The sequence below is a fragment of the Oncorhynchus keta genome, chromosome 11 (assembly GCF_023373465.1).
Source record: "Oncorhynchus keta strain PuntledgeMale-10-30-2019 chromosome 11, Oket_V2, whole genome shotgun sequence".
Lineage (NCBI taxonomy): Eukaryota > Metazoa > Chordata > Actinopteri > Salmoniformes > Salmonidae > Oncorhynchus > Oncorhynchus keta.
The window spans coordinates 37,324,832-37,342,512 of NC_068431.1; the positions used below are offsets into that span (position 1 = coordinate 37,324,832).

Sequence of the window (17,681 nt, forward strand, 5' to 3'; positions counted from 1 at the left end):
GTAAATGTAATATTTAATTATTTTTTTATAATATTTTTGGGGGCAAAAATGTCTAAATAACAGTTTTTGATCATTATGGGGTATTGTGTGTAGATTGATGAGGGGAAAAATATATGGGAAATTGGAAATGATTGGAAATGATGCAGACAATTACATTGATAGAAGCCACAATCTATCTGCAATACTAAAGCTGATCTAATTTTAAAAATAATAATAATAATAAAGAACGACTATTAAGGGAATAGTTTGTGATTTCATACCCATTCATCAGTTGTGTGGAGGTTGAAAGTGAATGTGTTGTCATACTTGCAGGGCTAAGGGTTTCCATCTCATGTTCTTCAGCAGTGCTGGGGTGGATGTCAGCGTGCTCTGTGGTCGCTTCTTCAGAGTCAGCATAACACCCCCGGGGTCCCCACGCAGAGAATTCACCAAGTTCTTCAACTGCCAGCCCACCTAGCGCCACAAGCCAACACACACACACACACACACACACACACACACACACACACACACACACACACACACACACACACACACACACACACACACACACACACACACACACACACACACACAAATATAATGAAAAACACATAGGGCAACATTTCGCACGAACATAGTAGTAATCATAGGGTAGTCCTATAACAGTATGTAAACGTAAGATAAATGGGGATGGACAAGGGAGATAATATTAAAAAAATATACAAAATGAATGACCTTCACCAGAGCTCGCTCTCAGCCAGAGAAGGTTAGCATTTTATAAATGTTTTCTGTGGGATGTTACAAAATCAATGTCAAAATGTAGTTTTCTTTGCCCTATGTCATTATCAATGACATAGAATGAATCATTAGAATGTACTTTACAATATTATAACCTTAATATACTTGTGTTTGACAGTGTTGATGAAATAAGAATGTTAATTTGCTGTGACCGTTGCTAGTTTAGACTGTGCAACACTTGGTTGTATCTCTTCCATATTAGGCATTGTGTGGTTGTACCATTTGGATGTGTTTCCAAATGGTTGAACCAATCAAAATCAACTTGATATCATTTTCACCTCCAGATCCTTGGCTTTCAGTGCCTAAAATGATGATCACTCTACGTTGAGAGGGGACGTTTCTATGCCGATTTAAAGGGAAAGACTCAGAAATACACTATGAAAACTGGAACAGATTGTCTTTCGCAAAGGGTGGATATTGAAATTCAATCTCTTAGCTTTGTAAATAAATATATATTTAATCTCATTTTAAGTATTGTATTCAGCAGATTTCATTTAGAAAAAGCCCATGTTTTCACTCATGAACTTGCAGCCACTAGTTAGCTTGTAAGTTGAGTTTCGAAGTTAGCGCCGTTCTGCCACGGAGCAGCGCCACAGAATTCTATTGAGCAGTGACCACTTTTTTATCATACTGTGATGACATTCCAATCACTCTAAACATGCTAAATTCTCAGAGTAAATTGTCTGTAACGTTTGAACCATATACAGTATAGTAGAGACATGAGGTTTGGACTATTGTTTTTCTGATGAAATTCTATATTGACTGGACTTTTCTTTTTATGCAGTCAGATGAACACTCCAAACAGCCTACCCCGACCGATCAGAGGCATCCGCATGGTCCTAAAGCACACCGTCACATTCCAATGATAAAACTGGGGTTGACAAAGATGCCATTTCAGAATGTGTGTGTGGGGGGGTGTCCCAACCATCCCCAGTGAAAATTGCACCCGTTTGTATTAACCTTGAATGAATGAATCCTTTCATGGGTGAACATCTTAAATGTTGTATTAACTACTACTGCTACCTTGGCCAGGAAGAACCTGCTTCTCAATGTGTTTCTTCCTGGTTAAATCAAGGTTAAAAAAAAGGTTAGAAAATAAAGAGACGCACCACTGTCTGATGATTGACCTGGATGACTTCATCGCCTGCATGAATTTTCTTACAGCGGTCAGCCAGAGACTGATGGAGAGGAAGAGACACATCACACAGCTATAAAAACACTGATGGGCCTGATGCTGTTCACTGTCATTTAGGAGATTCACTGTGACACCGCCTTGAGAGACACATCTCCCTCTGACTGAGCATGATCGATACTCACTCCCTCTGTAGTTCCAGTGATGACATGCAGGCCATCATATGTCGATTTGATGTACATGCCCTATAGAGAGACAGAGAGAGGTAGCTTAGAGCCATAGCCTGATAATAGTTTGCACATCCATATACAGTACATTACAAACACATAAATGAATACAGTACAAAGTTACAAAAAACATCCATGAATCTATATTGTACATATTCAATCGGACACTGTCACTCAGAGAGGCAAACAGACAAACATACTCAAATGTTCAAGCCTTTCCTCAGAGGGGCTGTAAGTGCATAACAAACAGACACACAGAAACGCACACGCGCGCATACACACACACATTCAGTGCATCTCAGTCTGAGTGAGAAGAGAGTAAGAGGTTTATTTTTGACCCACTCTGCCCACTCCTCTGTTCAGGTTCTATTGACAGTCCTGTGTGTGAAAAGCTCTGTTGCCTTCTGTGTGCTCTGTGGCCCTCTGAGGGCTCTGTGCATTTGTGTGTGTGGGGGGGTGGAAGTTTACAGCCCCAAGCAGGACAGTCATATCAACAGTTGAAGTCGGAAGTTTACATACACCTTAGCCTAATACATTTAAACTCAGTTGTTCACAATTCCTGGCATTTAATCCTACAAAAATTCCCTGTCTTAGGTCAGTTAGGATCACCACTTTATTTTAAGAAAGTGAAATGTCAGAATAATAGTAGAGAGAATTATTTATTATTCTTTCATTCTTTCACATTCCCAGTATGTCAGAAGTTTACATACACTCAATTAGTATTTGGTTGCATTGCCTTTAAATTGTTTTTGGGTAGCCTTAAATGTTTTGGGTAGCCTTCCACAAGCTTCCCACAATAAGTTGGGTGACCCATTCCTCCTGACAGAGCTGCTGTAACTGAATTAGGTTTGTAGGCCTCCTTGCTCGCACACACTTTTTCAGTTCTGCCCACTAATTTTATATGGGATTGAGGTCAGGGCTTTGCGATGGCCACTCCAATACCTTGACTTTGTTGTCCTTAAGCCATTTTGCCACAACTTTGGAAGTATTCATGAGGTCATTGTCCATTTGGAAGACCCATTTGCGACCAAGCTTTAACTGCGTGACTGATGTCTTGAGATATTGCTTCAATATATCCACATACTTTTACTTCCTCATTTCGCCTTCTATTTCGTGAAGTGCACCAGTCCCTCTTGCAGCAAAGCACCCCCACAACATAATGCTGCCACCCACATGCTTCATGGTTGGGATGGTGTTCTTCAGCTTGCAAGCATCCCCTTTTTCCTTCAAACATAACGATGGTCATTATGGCCAAACAGTTCTATTTTTGTTTCATCAGACCACAGGACATTTCTCCAAAAAGTACAATCTTTGTCCCCATGTGCAGTTGCAAACCATAGTCTGGCTTTTTTTATGGCAGTTTTGGAGCAGTGGCTTCTTCCTTGCAGGGCGGCCTTTCAGGTTATGTCAGTATAGGACTCGTTTTACTGTGGATATATGTCACGTTCTGACCTTAGTTCTTTTGTTATGTCTTTGTTTTAGTATGGTCAGGGTGTGAGTTGGGTGGGCAGTCTATGTTCGTTTTTCTATGTTGCGTTTATGTGTTTGGCCTGGTATGGTTCTCAATCAGAGGCAGGTGTGGTTCGTTGTCTCTGTTTGAGAATCATACTTCGATAGCCTTTTCCCACCTGTGTTTTGTGGGTGATTGTTTTCTGTTGAGTGTTTGTATCTGCACCAGACAGAACTGTTTCAGTTTCGTTCGTTCACTTTGTTGTTTTTGTTCAGTGTTCTATTACTTTATTAAAAATATGGACACTTACCACGCTGTGCATTGGTCCTCACCTTCTTCCATCGCCAATGGCTGTTACAGAATCATCCACCAAAAAAGGACTAAGCAGCGTGGTATCGGGCAGCAGCAGAAATCTCTGGACTCATGAACATGGGAGGAGATTCTGGACAGAGAAGGACCCTGGGCACAAGCTGGGGAATATCGCCGCCCCAAGGCAAAGCTGGAGGCAGCGAAAGCTGAGCGGCGGTGGTATGCGGAGGCAGCACGGCAGCGCGGCTGGGACGAGAGGCATCCCCAAAAATGTCTTGTGGGGGGGCACACGGGGATTGTGGCTAAGTCAGGTAGGAGACCTGAGCCAACTCTCCGTGCTTACCGTAGAGAGAGGTGGACCGGGCAGGCACCGTGTTATGCCGTGAGGCGCACGGTATCCCCGGTGCGCAGGCATAGCCCGGTGCGTTACATCGCAGCGCCTCGTATCGACCGAGCCAAGTGCCATGAAGCTGGCTCAGCACATCTGGTCTCCAGTGTGTCTCCTCGGGCCAGGGTACATGGCACCAGCCCTACGCACGGTGTCCCCGAGTTCGCCAGCACAGCCCAGTAAGGTCTGATCCACCTCACCGCACTGGCCTGGCGACGGGGAGTATCCAGCCAGGTAGGGTTGTGCAGGCTCGGTGCTCGAGATCCCCAGTGCGCCTCCACGGTCCGGTCTATCCTGTGCCTCCTCCAAACATCAGGCCGGTGGCAGCCCCACGCACCAGGCTGTCACTCCGTCTCATTCCTCCAGGTGCTCCCTCCTGTCCAGCGCTGCCAGAGTCTCCCGTCTGTCCTGAGCTGCCAGAGTCTCCCGTCTGTCCTGAGCTGCCAGATTCTCCCGTCTGTCCTGAGCGGCCAGAGTCTCCCGTCCGTCCTGAGCTGCCAGAGTCGCCCGTCTGTCCTGAGCTGCCAGAGTCGCCCGTCTGTCAGGAGCTGCCAGAGCCGCCCGTCAGGAGCTGCCAGAGCCGCCCGCCAGTCAGGAGTTGCCAGAGCCGCCCGCCAGTCAGGAGCTGCCAGAGCCGCCCTTCACTCCGGCGCTGCTGGAATCGCCACCGCGGACAGACGCCCACCCAGACCCTCCCCTATAGGTTCAGGTTTTGCGGCCGGAGTCCGCACCTTTGGGGGGGTACTGTCACGTTCTGACCTTAGTTCTTTTGTTATGTCTTTGTTTTAGTATGGTCAGGGTGTGAGTTGGGTGCGCAGTCTATGTTCGTTTTCTATGTGCGTTTATGTGTTTGGCCTGGTATGGTTCTCAATCAGAGTCAGGTGTCATACGTTGTCTCTGATTGAGAATCATACTTCGATAGCCTTTTCCCACCTGTGTTTTGTGGGTGATTGTTTTCTGTTGAGTGTTTGTATCTGCACCAGACAGAACTGTTTCGGTTTCGTTCGTTCACTTTGTTGTTTTTGTTCAGTGTTCTATTACTTTATTAAAAATATGGACACTTTCCACGCTGCGCATTGGTCCTCACCTTCTTCCACCGCCAGCGGCCATTACAGAATCACCCACCAAAAAAGGACCAAGCGGCGTGGTATCGGGCAGCAGCAGAAATGAGGAGGCAGCACGGCAGCGAGCTGGGATGAGAGGCAGCCCGAAAAATTTATTGGGTGGAGGCACACGGGGAGTCTGGCTAAGTCAGGTAGGAGACCTGAGCCAACTCTCCGTGCTTACCGTAGAGAGAGGTGGACCGGGCAGGCACCGTGTTATGCCGTGAGGTGCACGGTGTCCCCGGTGCGCAGGCATAGCCCGGTGCGTTACATCGCAGCGCCTCGTATCGGCCGGGCTAGAGTGGGCATCAAGCCAAGTGCCACGAAGCCGCCTCGGCGCATCTGGTCTCCAATTACTTTATTAGAAATATGGACACTTACCACGCTGCTCATTGATCCTCACCTTCTTCCACCACCAACGGCCGTTACAATATACATACTTTTGTACCTGTTTCCTCCAGCATCTTCACAAGGTCCTTTGCTGTTGTTCTGGGATTGATTTTCACTTTTCACACCAAAGTACGTTCATGTCTATGAGACAGTATCCTTCCTGAGCGGTATGACGGCTGCATGGTCCCATGGTGTTTATACTTGCGTACTATTGTTTGTACAGATGAAAGTGGTACCTGGTCTACAATTATTTTTCTGAGGTCTTGGCTGATTTCTTTAGATTTTCCCATGACATCAAGCAAAGAGGCACTGGGTATGAAGGTAGGCCTTGAAATACAACCACAAGTACACTTCAAATTGACTCAAATTATGTCAATTAGCCTATCAGAAGCTTCTAAAGCCATGACATTTTTCAAGCTGTTTAAAGGCACAGTCAACTTAGTGTATGTAAACTTCTGACCCACTGCAATTGTGATAAGGTGAGGTCAGTACAGGTGCATCAAAGCTGGGACCGAGAGACTGAAAAACAGCTTCTATCTCAAGGCCATCAGACTGTTAAACAGCCACCACTAACATTGAGTGGCTGCTGCCAACACACTGACACTGACTCAACTCCAGCCACTTTAATAATGGGAATTGATGGGAAACGATGTAAATATATCACTAGCCACTTTAAACAATGCTACCTTATATAATGTTACTTACCCTACATTATTCATCTCATATGCATACGTATATACTGTACTCTATATCATCGACTGCATCCTTATGTAATACATGTATCAATAGCCACTTTAACTATGCCACTTTGTTTACATACCCATCTCATATGTATATACTGTACTCGACACCATCTACTGTATCTTGCCTATGCTGCTCTGTACCATCACTCATTCATATATCCTTATGTACATATTCTTTATCCCCTTACACTGTGTATAAGACAGTAGTTTTGGAATTGTTAGTTAGATTACTTGTTGGTTATTACTGCATTGTCGGAACTAGAAGCACAAGCATTTCGCTACCCTCGCATTAACATCTGCTAACCATGTGTATGTGACAAATAAAATTTGATTTGATTTGATTTAATTTGATAAGTGAAATCATCTGTAAACAATTGTTGGAAAAATTACTTGTGTCATGCAGAAAGTAGATGTCCTAACCAACTTGCCAAACTATAGTTTGTTAACAAGAAATGTGTGGAGTGGTTGAAGAACTAGTTTTAATGACTCCAACTTAAGTGTATGTAAACTTCCGACTTCAACTGTAAGGTCAAGTTAGGGCAAACATCCAGGTTTTAGATAACGGTTTATATCCACATACTGTACTGTACAGGACAAATATACTAAGTAAATACATAGTAGTTACTCTCCTAAATCTATTACCCAGAAGAGTGATCTGTCACCCAGTAGGAGTGCATGTTTTGTAGTTGTGTTAGAGAAAGAGAGAAGGTAAGTAAAAGGTACAAGACCTTCTAGTCTGTACGTCTGAGTATCTGGGGAGTCTTACCAGTCCCTCAGTGGACTTGATGTTGGCCAGCTGAACCACCTCCAAATGGGCTGACTGGGACACCATCGGGTCAGAGGACAGGGAGATGATGTGATCACACACTCCAGATAGAGTCTTACACTGAAGACAGAAAGGATGGAGAGTAGGGAAAGAGAGAAAACAGGGATTTTAGATGGATTAGGGATGAGTCGCCAGACAGTAACTGAGTTATGGGGACTCTAATTATGTTTGGATGCATTGAAAGGAATGGAAATAAGTGGGCCCACTCACCACATGCAGAATCTTATTTTCTGTCTCATACACAGAACAGTCCTGCCAAACAGAGGGAGATGCAGAGGCAGAGGTTACCACAGGACAACATGTCAGAGAAGTGCTTATTCCAGTTATAACAAGGTGGACAATATGAAAAGAACAGATAAGTTCAGCACTGATGCCCCCCTCTCACACAAACACAGACAAACAGTCCGCTACGAGTCACTCTGCCTTGTCGGGGGCATGCGTCCCTCTCTCCGCTCCTTCTCTCTCTCTACAGACGATATCTCCTGGCCATCAGATAGACTCCATAGACAGCCACACATGGATGAAACCTCTGCTGCTCTACCTGCTGCTCTTTGTAAACACCTCTGCAGCCTTGGACCAGGCCCTCTTGTAGAGCCTGTACCCGAGCCAATCCCTGCAGGACCAGGCCTGAACTCACCCTCCCTCCCTGCAGCCCTCCTCCTACAGTACGTTGTCCTGCTCTAGTGAAGACGGATGCCTCTACACAGTCACAGCCTTCCCCTATTTATATCTATTGGAACAGTTCAGTTCTGCTCCCGCAGTAGGAATTAGAGCAACACAGAGAAACTCATCCACATCCTCCCAGCATACACACATACTGTATGGTAGGCAGGCAGGCTGTCATGCTCTTTACAAAAGGAAAGGGTCCATTTGAGTAGCCAGAGGCTGTCTTTGCTCAGTTGGCATGATGACACATACAGTTATTTCCAATAGCAGAGCAGAGAACACAGGTCCTGTGTTGACTAACTCAATTTAAAAAGGCCTTTGAGACATGTTTGTTACAACAGTGGTTAATGCTAGCTAGTGGTACAGCTGTATATGGGATTGTGTTTGATGGCTTGCCTGCTGTACAATCGTGGTGAGCTCTAGACACAGCTGAATCACATTGTTTCTTGTCATGGAGTAGTCTGCCACTGCTGCAAACGGAGACCTGAAAAAGAAGTAGCACCTGGAATGAACCATTAGATCATTCTTCATTCTGATCCCTTTGAGTGGACAATGCATGTGGGTGAGTATGAAGTGTGTATCGTGTGCCATATTATATATGACAATGACAGTTATCTATGAAGCTGGTGTTGTTCAGTTCTTAAACTAGAGTGCAAGTCTAGGGAATCAAACTAATAATGCAGCTTTCATACAAGTTTGTCTACTCCATATGATAGTCTTAATACACCCACCCACACGCAGGTCCACACGCACAAACACACACACAGACACACTGTCTGGCAGCAACTCACAGAGGACCTGAGGAGGATACACAGCAGCTCTTAACAGCTCTCATGGCCAACCTCTCAAAAACAACCCTTACATAAAGGCTTTACTCATCCTTTGTTCGTCAGCTGATTGCTCATGGAAATTATGTAAGGACATAGACTTTTGAGTGGTCGAAAACAGACCCTGTCTGTCTGCTACCTAGTGAGCCATCGCTCACCCTTGACCTCTGAATTAATTATGGGTAAATGTTCATATGACACCCTATGGGTCTGGACCAGTGGCGACTCGTCATTTAGGTCAGGTGGGGCAAAAAATAATTTGGGGGGCTTGCCTGTTTTGCTTGTTATTTTCGCATTTACATGTCACATATCAGTTTGCACACAATGTAAATAAACAAAAATTTAACTGAGTTAATAAAGCTGCATACAAACATTGTCTCTTTTTTGTTTTCTTGAGTGAGGCAGCTACAAAATGCAGGTGTTTCAGCTTAGCTCAGTGCTTTCTGTGGTGGTGGGGGTAGCCAGCATGATTGGCTCAGTTTTCTGTCACTCATGGGACAGTACGTCACCCCCAATTCTATGGTTAGAGCTCGGAAATTTTAGCCCCTTGGTTTCTGCTATAGAGTTATATTAGAAGTGCCCATCCAAGAAGGCAAAAGATCATTGGCCACAGACAGAATGACATCAAATCATGTTAGTTTTACAGTAACTTTGATTGGACTTTCACAGTCTTAGCTAGCAGTTATTATCATGAATCAAGTCGACAGTCTACTGGCAAATTATTTTTAATCCTTGTCATATGAAGAGAAATTATAGATAAAACGTATCGATGCTCATCGACAATTGTAAATAAAGATTACACATCAAGTTGGAAATCGCAAATACAACAATGATTCTTTTGGAAGGAATCAGTGGCTAACTGCAAGCAGTGCAAAGCAATAAGTAACAGCCTGCTATTCAATGGAGTGGCTGTGTGTTTTCATTTCCGAGTTCCTACCATAAATCCAGAGAATGCCAGACGAGATGACAAAACCGCCGCGTCACCTTCATGTTTAAGTGAGCAAATCACAAGCCAAGGTGAGTCCAAAAATGTATTGTATGCTGCTGCATAAATGATGTAATATGTAAGGGAGATCGGTATACTGTAGCTGAGAGAGTAATACTAAATGTATGTTGTGTGGTAAGCTGTTAGTAGCCCATGTGCCTCACCCTAATCTATTTTCACCAGCGCGATACTGTAAACACATCGTTCGTGGCCGGTGTGTGCTTGTTTGCCTATCACCTGTTTAAGAGAAATGTATTCATCAAATATTGTAAGAGCTTTCATTGTCTGTTTGTATGTAAGAACACTGTCACTGTACATTTAAAAAATGCTGAACAAATAGTTAAAGTATATTGACGTGGCAGCAGGTAGCCTAGATCGTTGGGCCAGTAACCAAAAGGTTGCTGGATCGAATCCCCAAGCTGACAAGGTAAAAATCTGTCGTTTTGCCCCTGAGAAAGGCACTTAACCCACTGTTCCCCTGGCACTGAAGACGTGGATGTCAATTAAGGCAGCCCCCCGCACCTCTCTGATTCAGATTTCAGTTGAATGTATTCAGTTGTACAACTGACTAGGTATACTCCTTTCCTTTTAGTCCGTCGTCTCTCACTCATTATTGTCTTCATCGAAATTATGGATTGCCTCTTATCCGTCCTCTTATGCCATAGTTTGTACATCTCAACTGTCATTAGAAACCACATTTGTTTAAGCAAGTCAGCCATATCAGCTATGTTTTTTTTTAAAGGCAATAAATGAAGATGAATGAACTGTTGCAGTGGTAAGGTGTTGGGACTTCTGTTGGGACAGCATTATGCAGGCCCTAACAGTTTGTGGCCACCGTTTGTGTGCAATTAATGTATTGTTTAGTGTTGTCTTGTGACATTGCTGGCAGGCATCCCACTTTTTTTTTGCCCCACCAAGATTCACATGTTAAAACCGCCACTGGCCTGGACAAAAGTAGTGCATTACATAGGGGACTGTGTGATTTGAAAAACAACCTTTGAGAGTAGTCTGTGTATGATAGTGTGTCTCTGAGCATATACAGTGCAGATGCTGTCAAATATATTATTGCACTTTACAATGAAGTGCAATGGAGCAGAATGTTCTGTTTCCTCTTTTCAAAACTGGTGGAATGTCTTTTCTACCCTGTAGGCACCTGAAACTTACCACAGGTGAGATAAATTACACAGTAAAGAGAATCACTTGCCACCAACAACATTAATTTGCATGATTTACTTGTTTTACTTTGAAGTGAAAAATGATGTATGCGATTACGTGTGTGTGTGTGTGTGTGTGTGTGTGTGTGTGTGTGTGTGTGTGTGTGTGTGTGTGTGTGTGTGTGTGTGTGTGTGTGTGTGTGTGTGTGTGTGTGTGTGTGTGTGTGTGTGTGTGTGTGTGTGTGTGTGTGTGTGTGTGTGTGTGTGTGTGTGTGTGTGGTGTGTAGCTCTTTGCAAATCTCACCTATCCAGCCATGCCAGCAGGCTCTTGGCTGCAGCGATGAGGTCCACCACAGAGGTGAGAAAGTCGTTGGGCAGCTTGTGGGTGGCGCGGCCGTCATAGTGACCACTGCGACGCCTCCCTGTGATAAAGTTCTGCAGGTTCTTGGCTGAGGCATTCAGCTTGTGGGACAGAGTCTTCAGATTCTCTGTCTCCAGACCGTAGTTCTGAGAGAGAGAGAGAGAGAGAGAGAGAGAGAGAGAGAGAGAGAGAGAGAGAGAGAGAGAGAGAGAGAGAGAGAGAGAGAAGAGAGAGAGAGAGAGAGAGAGAGGATTTGGTTGATTCTCATTGTCATTTATTACCGGGATGTTATTGTAGTTTTATTTGGGATTTTGGATGATTTTTGTTGTTGTATGTCTCTACAGAACCCTCATGAAGAAGAGATGGTGCGTCTCAACTGGTTTTAACCTGTCGATATCAATTCAAAACAAACTACAGAAACTTCAGAGCCAATATAATACATAATTACAGGAAGTTCACTGCCATGGAGTGCATTTTGCCAAAGAAAATCTCGACTATAGTGTGTGTAGAACAAAGTGTACACTAACCAGTAAGTCACATCCTTTACATGTGAAGGCAACTAAAGGAGAAAATTAAAGGTTCCAAAACACGCACACAAACATGGGGGAAACCAGAGGGTTAAATAATGAACATGTAATGGGGAAATTAAAACCAGGTGTGTATAAAACAAAGACAAAACAAATGGAAAATGAAAATAGGATCGGTGATGGCTAGAAGGCCATCACCGCCGAATGCCGCTCGAACAAGGAGAGGGGCCGACGCCGGCTGAAGTCGTGACAGTACCCCCCCCCCCTTGACGCGCAGCTCCAGCAGTGCGCCGACACCGGCCCCGGGGACGACCCGGAGGGCGAGGCGCTGGGCGATCCGGATGGAGACGGTGGAACTCCTGCAGCTACGAAGGGTCCAACACGTCCTCCACCGGCACCCAGCATCTCTCCTCCGGACCGTACCCCTCCCACTCCACGAGGTACCGAAGGCCCCTCGTCCGACGCCTCGAGTCCAGTATGGATCGGACTGCATACGCCGGGGCCCCCTCGATGTCCAGAGGGGACAGAGGAACCTCTGTCACCTCAGGCTCCTGGAGTGGACCAGCCACCAACGGCCTGAGGAGAGACACATGGAACGAGGAGTTAATACGGTAATCTGGGGGAAGCTGTAAACTGTAACAAACCTTGTTCACTCTCCTCAGGACTTTGAATGGCCCCACAAACCGCGGGCCCATCTTCCGGCAGGGCAGGGGCAGGTTTTGGGTCGAGAGCCAGACCGGTGCTAACACCGGGGCCTCACTGCGGTGACGGTCGGCACTGGCTTTCTGACGCCTCACGGCCCTCTGGAAGTGCACATGAGCGGCGTCCCTTGTCTCCACCGAGCGCCTAAACCAGTCGTCCACCGCAGGAGCCTCGATCTGGCTCTGATGCCACGGCACCAGAACCGGCTGGTACCCCAGTACGCACTGGAAGGGGGAGAATTTGGTAGAGGAGTGGTGGAGGGAGTTTTGGGCCATCTCTGCCCAGGGTACGAAAGCCGCCCACTCCCCCGGCCGGTCCTGGCAATAAGACAGCAGAAACCTACCCACATCCTGGTTTACTCTCTCCACCTGCCTGTTACTCTTGGGGTGAAAACCTGAGGTAAGGCTGACCGAGACCCCCAGACGTTCCATGAACGCCCTCCAGACCCTTGACGTGAACTGGGGACCTCGATCAGATACTATGTCTTCAGGCACGCCGTAGTGCCGGAAGACGTGTGTGAACAGGGCCTCCGCAGTCTTTAGGGCCGTAGGGAGACCGGGCAAAGGGAGGAGACGGCAGGACTTAGAAAACCGATCCACAATGACCAGGATCATGGTGTTGCCCAGTGAGGGAGGAAGATCAGTCAGGAAGTCCACCGACAGGTGCGACCACGGCCGTTGTGGAACGGGTAGGGGTTGTAACTTCCCTCTGGGCAGGTGCCTAGAGGCCTTGCACTGGGCGCACACCGAGCAGGAGGAAACATAAACCCTCACGTCCTTAGCCAAGGTGGACCACCAGTACTTCCCACAGCGCACTGTCCGACTGATGCCCGAATGACCAGAGGAGGGTGGCGTGTGGGCCAAATAGATCAAACAGTCGCGGACAGCAAACGGAACATACAGACGCCTAGCTGGGCACTGGAGGGGAGTGAGCTCTGTACGTAACGCCCACTCGATGTCCGCGTCCAGCTCCCACACTACCGGTGCCACCAGGCAAGAGGCCGGGAGCATGGGAGTGGGATCCATAGACCGCTCCTCTGTGTCATACATCCGGGACAGTGTGTCTGTCTTAGCGTTCTGGGAACCTGGTCTGCAGGACAGGGTGAAAACAAAACGGTAAAGAACATGGCCCACCTTGCCTGGCAAGGGTTCAGTCTCCTCGCCGCCCGGATGCACTCCAGACTGCGGTGGTCCGTCCAGATGAGAAAAGGGTGTTTAGCCCCCTCAAGCCAATGTCTAGACGCCTTCAAAACAAATGGAAAATTAAAAGTGGATCGGCGATGGCTAGAAGCCCGCTGACGTCGACCTCCGAACGCTGCTCGAACAAGGTGAGGGACCGACTCCGGCGGAAGTCGTGACAGTACTAACTTTCCCAAAAGCTGTAAATATACTGTATGACAATGTTGTTTAGATAATCAAGTCAACAGTAATCATAAAAATGCTCCTTAAACTCACTTTCACGTTAACACTGTTCACCCTCATTCAAAGGAAGGGAATGTGGCATAAACACACAATTCACTGTAACATGTTTCTTTCCATACAGGCAGAGAAAGTAAGGGATTAAAAGTGTGGTAAATAAAAAGCCAGTTGTACTGACAGGGGCTCACAGGGAGTCTAGCCTGCCTGCTTATGCCTGCCTCAATGTGTGACAAACATGCGAGGATCTAACAGAACGAGTGACCCATCAGACCCGTCCCCCACTCCCCCTCCAGCTGTCACCTCGCATGTGTGGGGAAACCAGAATAATCATTACCCGCTACCCACAATGCCCTGCTGCACGTGGGGGCCTGTGGGCGTCTGTCATGAGAGGTTTTCTTGGAGGGGGGCTGGCCGATGAGTAATCATATTTAATACAGTGCCTAACTGTGCCTGGCTGACTGACTTAACCAAATCAGAGTTACATAAGGGGCTTAGGGAGTGAAGGCGAGCTTACCCGTACGGCTAGGGAGGATGAGTGGGCTTCAGATAACATCTGTGACCTCTGACTGCTTACTCTCTATCCCCTCCTCTCTCTATACCCTCCTCTCTCTCTCTCCATTCCCTCCCCTCTCTCTATCGCCTCCTCTCTCTCTCTCTCTCTATTCCCTCCTCTCTCTGACTAAGAGTGAAATACTTATTTAAGGGCCCTTCCAAACAATGCAGAGACAAAAAAAGGATTATTGTCACGGTTTTCATGTGGTGAAGGAGAGTCGGACCAAACTGCAGTGTTTATATTGCGATCCATGTTTAATCACACAACATAACACAAATCCAAAACACAAACTCTACAAAACAATAAACGTAGTGAAAACCGAAACAGCCTTAACAGGTGCAAACTAACACAGACTAAGGACATCAAGACACTCAGGACAATCACCCACGACAAACTCAAAGAATATGGCTGCCTAAATATGGTTCCCAATCAGAGACAACGATAAGCACCTGCCTCTGATTGAGAACCACTCCAGACAGCCATAGACTTTGCTAGATAACCCCACTAGCTACAGTCCCAAATACATACACACCAAAACCCCAAGACAAAACACACCAATACAAAAACTCCATGCCACACCCTGGCCTGACCCAATACATGAAGAAAAACACAAAATACTTAGACCAGGGCGTGACAATTATAATAGTAATAGAAAATAGAAAAAAATAACACGAGGAATAACTACATAATGAGTAAAAATCACTTGGCTATATACATGGGGTACCAGTACCGAGTTGATGTCAAGGGGTATGAGGTAATTGAGGTAGATATGTACATATAGGTAGGGATAAAGTGACTAAGCAACAGGATATACACTGAGCATACCAAACATTAGGAACATTCCTAATATTGAACTGAATCCCTCTCTTTTTCCCTCAGAAAAGCCTCAATTAATTGGGGCATGGACTCTACAAGGTGTCGAAAGCTTTCCACATGGATGCTGGCCCATGTTGACTCCAATGCTTCTCACACATGTGTCAAGTTGGCTGTATGTCCTTTGGGTGGTGGACCATTCTTCATACACACAGGAAATTGTTGAGTGTAAAAAACACAGCAGTGTTGCAATTCTTGACACAAACCGGGGCGCCTGGCACCTACTACAGTACCATATCCCGATCAAAGGCACTTAAACATTTTGTCTTGCCCATTCACCCTCTGAATGGCACACATGCACAATCCATGTCTCAATGCTTAAAAATCCTTCTTTAACCGGTCTCCTCCCCTTCATCTACACTGATTGAAGTGGATTTCATATGTGACATCAGTAAGCGATCATAGATTTCACCTGATTCACCTGGTCAGTCTCTGTCATGTTCCTAATGTTTTGTACACTCAGTGCATAATAAACAGTAACAGCAGCGTATGTGATGAGTCAGAAGAGTTTGTGCAAAAAGGGTCAATGCAAATAGCCCGGTAACTAGAGTTGACGTCGGAAGTTTACATACACTTAGGTTGGAGTCATTAAAACTAGTTTTTCAACCACTCCACACATTTCATGTTAACAAACTATAGTTTTGGCAAGTCTGTTAGGACATCTACAAGTAATTTTTCCACCAATTGTTTACAGACAGATTATTTCACTTATAATTCACTGTATCATAATTCCAGTAGGTCAGAAATTTACATACACTAAATTGACCGTGCCTTTAAACAGCTTGGAAAATTCCAGAAAATGATGGCATGGCTTTAGAAGGTTCTGATAGGCTAATTTACATAATTTGAGTCAATTGAAGGTGTACCTGTGGATGTATTTCAAGGCCTACCTTTAAACTCAGTGCCTCTTTGCTTGATGTCATGGGAAAATCTAAAGAAATCAGCCACGACCTCAGAAAATAAATTGTAGACCTCCACAAGTCTGGTTCATCCTTGGGAGCAATTTCCAAATGCCTGAAGGTACCACGTTTATCTGTACAAACAATAGTGCGCAAGTATAAACACCATGGGACCACACAGCCATCATACCACTCAGTAAGGAGACACATTCTGTCTCCTAGAGATGAATGTACTTTGGTGCGAAAAGTGCAAATCAATCCCAGAACAAGAGCAAAGGACCTTGTGAATATGCTGGAGGAAACAGGTACCAAAGTATCTATATCCACAGTGAAACAAGTCCTATATCAGCATAACCTGCAGAAGGGACTGGTGCACCACAAGCATACTTCCAAAGTTGTGGCAAAATTGCTTAAGGACAACAAAGTCAAGGTATTGGAGTGGCCTTCACAATGCCCTATAGAAAATCTGTGGGCAGAACTGAAAGAGCGAGTGCGAGCAAGGAGGCCTACAAACCTGACTCAGTGATACCAGCTCTGTCAGGAGGAATGGGCCAAAATTCACCCAACTTATTGTGGGAAGCTTGTGGAAGGCTACCCGAAACGTTTGACCCAAGTTAAACAATTTAAAGGAAATGCAACCAAATACTAATTGAGTGTATGTAAACTTCTAACCCACTGGGAATGTGATGAAAGAAATAAAAGCTGAAATAAATAATTTTCTCCACTATTATTCTGACATTTCACATTCTTAAAATAAAGTGGTGATCCTAACTGACCTAAGACAGGGAATTTTAACTAGGATTAAAAGTCAGGAATTGTGAAAAACTGAGTTTAAATGTATTTGGCTCAGGTGTATGTAAACTTCCGACTTCAACTGTATTTGTTATCTATTTAACTAACTATTTAGCAGTCGTGTGGCTTGGGAGTAGAAGCTGTTCAGGGTCCTGTTAGTTCCAGATTTGGTGCATCTGTACCTCTTGTCATTTGGTAGTAGAGAGAACAGTCTATGAGACAGCCTACAGGGAGTTCAGAGACCTGGCAGTGTGGTGTCAGGACAACAACCTCTCCCACAACATCAGCAAGACAAAGGAGCTGATGGTGGACTACAGGAAACAGAGAACCGAACACGCCCTCATGCACATTGATGGGGCTGTAGTGGAGCAGGTTGAGAGCTTCAAGTTCCTCTGTGTCCACATCACTAAGGAATTATCATGGTCCACTCACTCTCTACTACCGCTTGGCAAATGGTACCAAGTCTGGAACCAACAGGAACCTGAACAGCTTCTGCCCCCAAGCCATAAGGCTGCTAAATAGTTAGTTAAATAGATATCCCGCCTCACTCGTTTCCCTTTATTCCCATCAATCTCA

The 17,681-nt window shown here is 45.5% G+C and overlaps 1 protein-coding gene across 7 annotated transcripts in view; it reads right to left on the reverse strand.

Annotated features, from left to right (window-relative positions):
* Window positions 1–17,681, reverse strand: part of LOC118390760 (connector enhancer of kinase suppressor of ras 2-like) — a 50,252-nt gene that overhangs the window by 24,573 nt on the left and 7,998 nt on the right. For 4 of the 7 annotated variants that reach the window (XM_052457067.1, XM_052457064.1, XM_052457066.1 and 1 more), the window contains exons 3-9: window positions 11,285–11,487; window positions 8,411–8,516; window positions 7,559–7,600; window positions 7,289–7,408; window positions 2,098–2,157; window positions 1,890–1,958; window positions 307–453 (exon numbers count right to left, since the gene is read on the reverse strand). In XM_052457067.1, the coding sequence (XP_052313027.1) occupies window positions 307–453; window positions 1,890–1,958; window positions 2,098–2,157; window positions 7,289–7,408; window positions 7,559–7,600; window positions 8,411–8,516; window positions 11,285–11,487 (747 nt within the window). The remainder of the gene's footprint in view (window positions 1–306; window positions 454–1,889; window positions 1,959–2,097; window positions 2,158–7,288; window positions 7,409–7,558; window positions 7,601–8,410; window positions 8,517–11,284; window positions 11,488–17,681) is intronic. The other 3 variants (XM_052457068.1, XM_052457065.1, XM_052457063.1) reach the window with 1 other exon arrangement.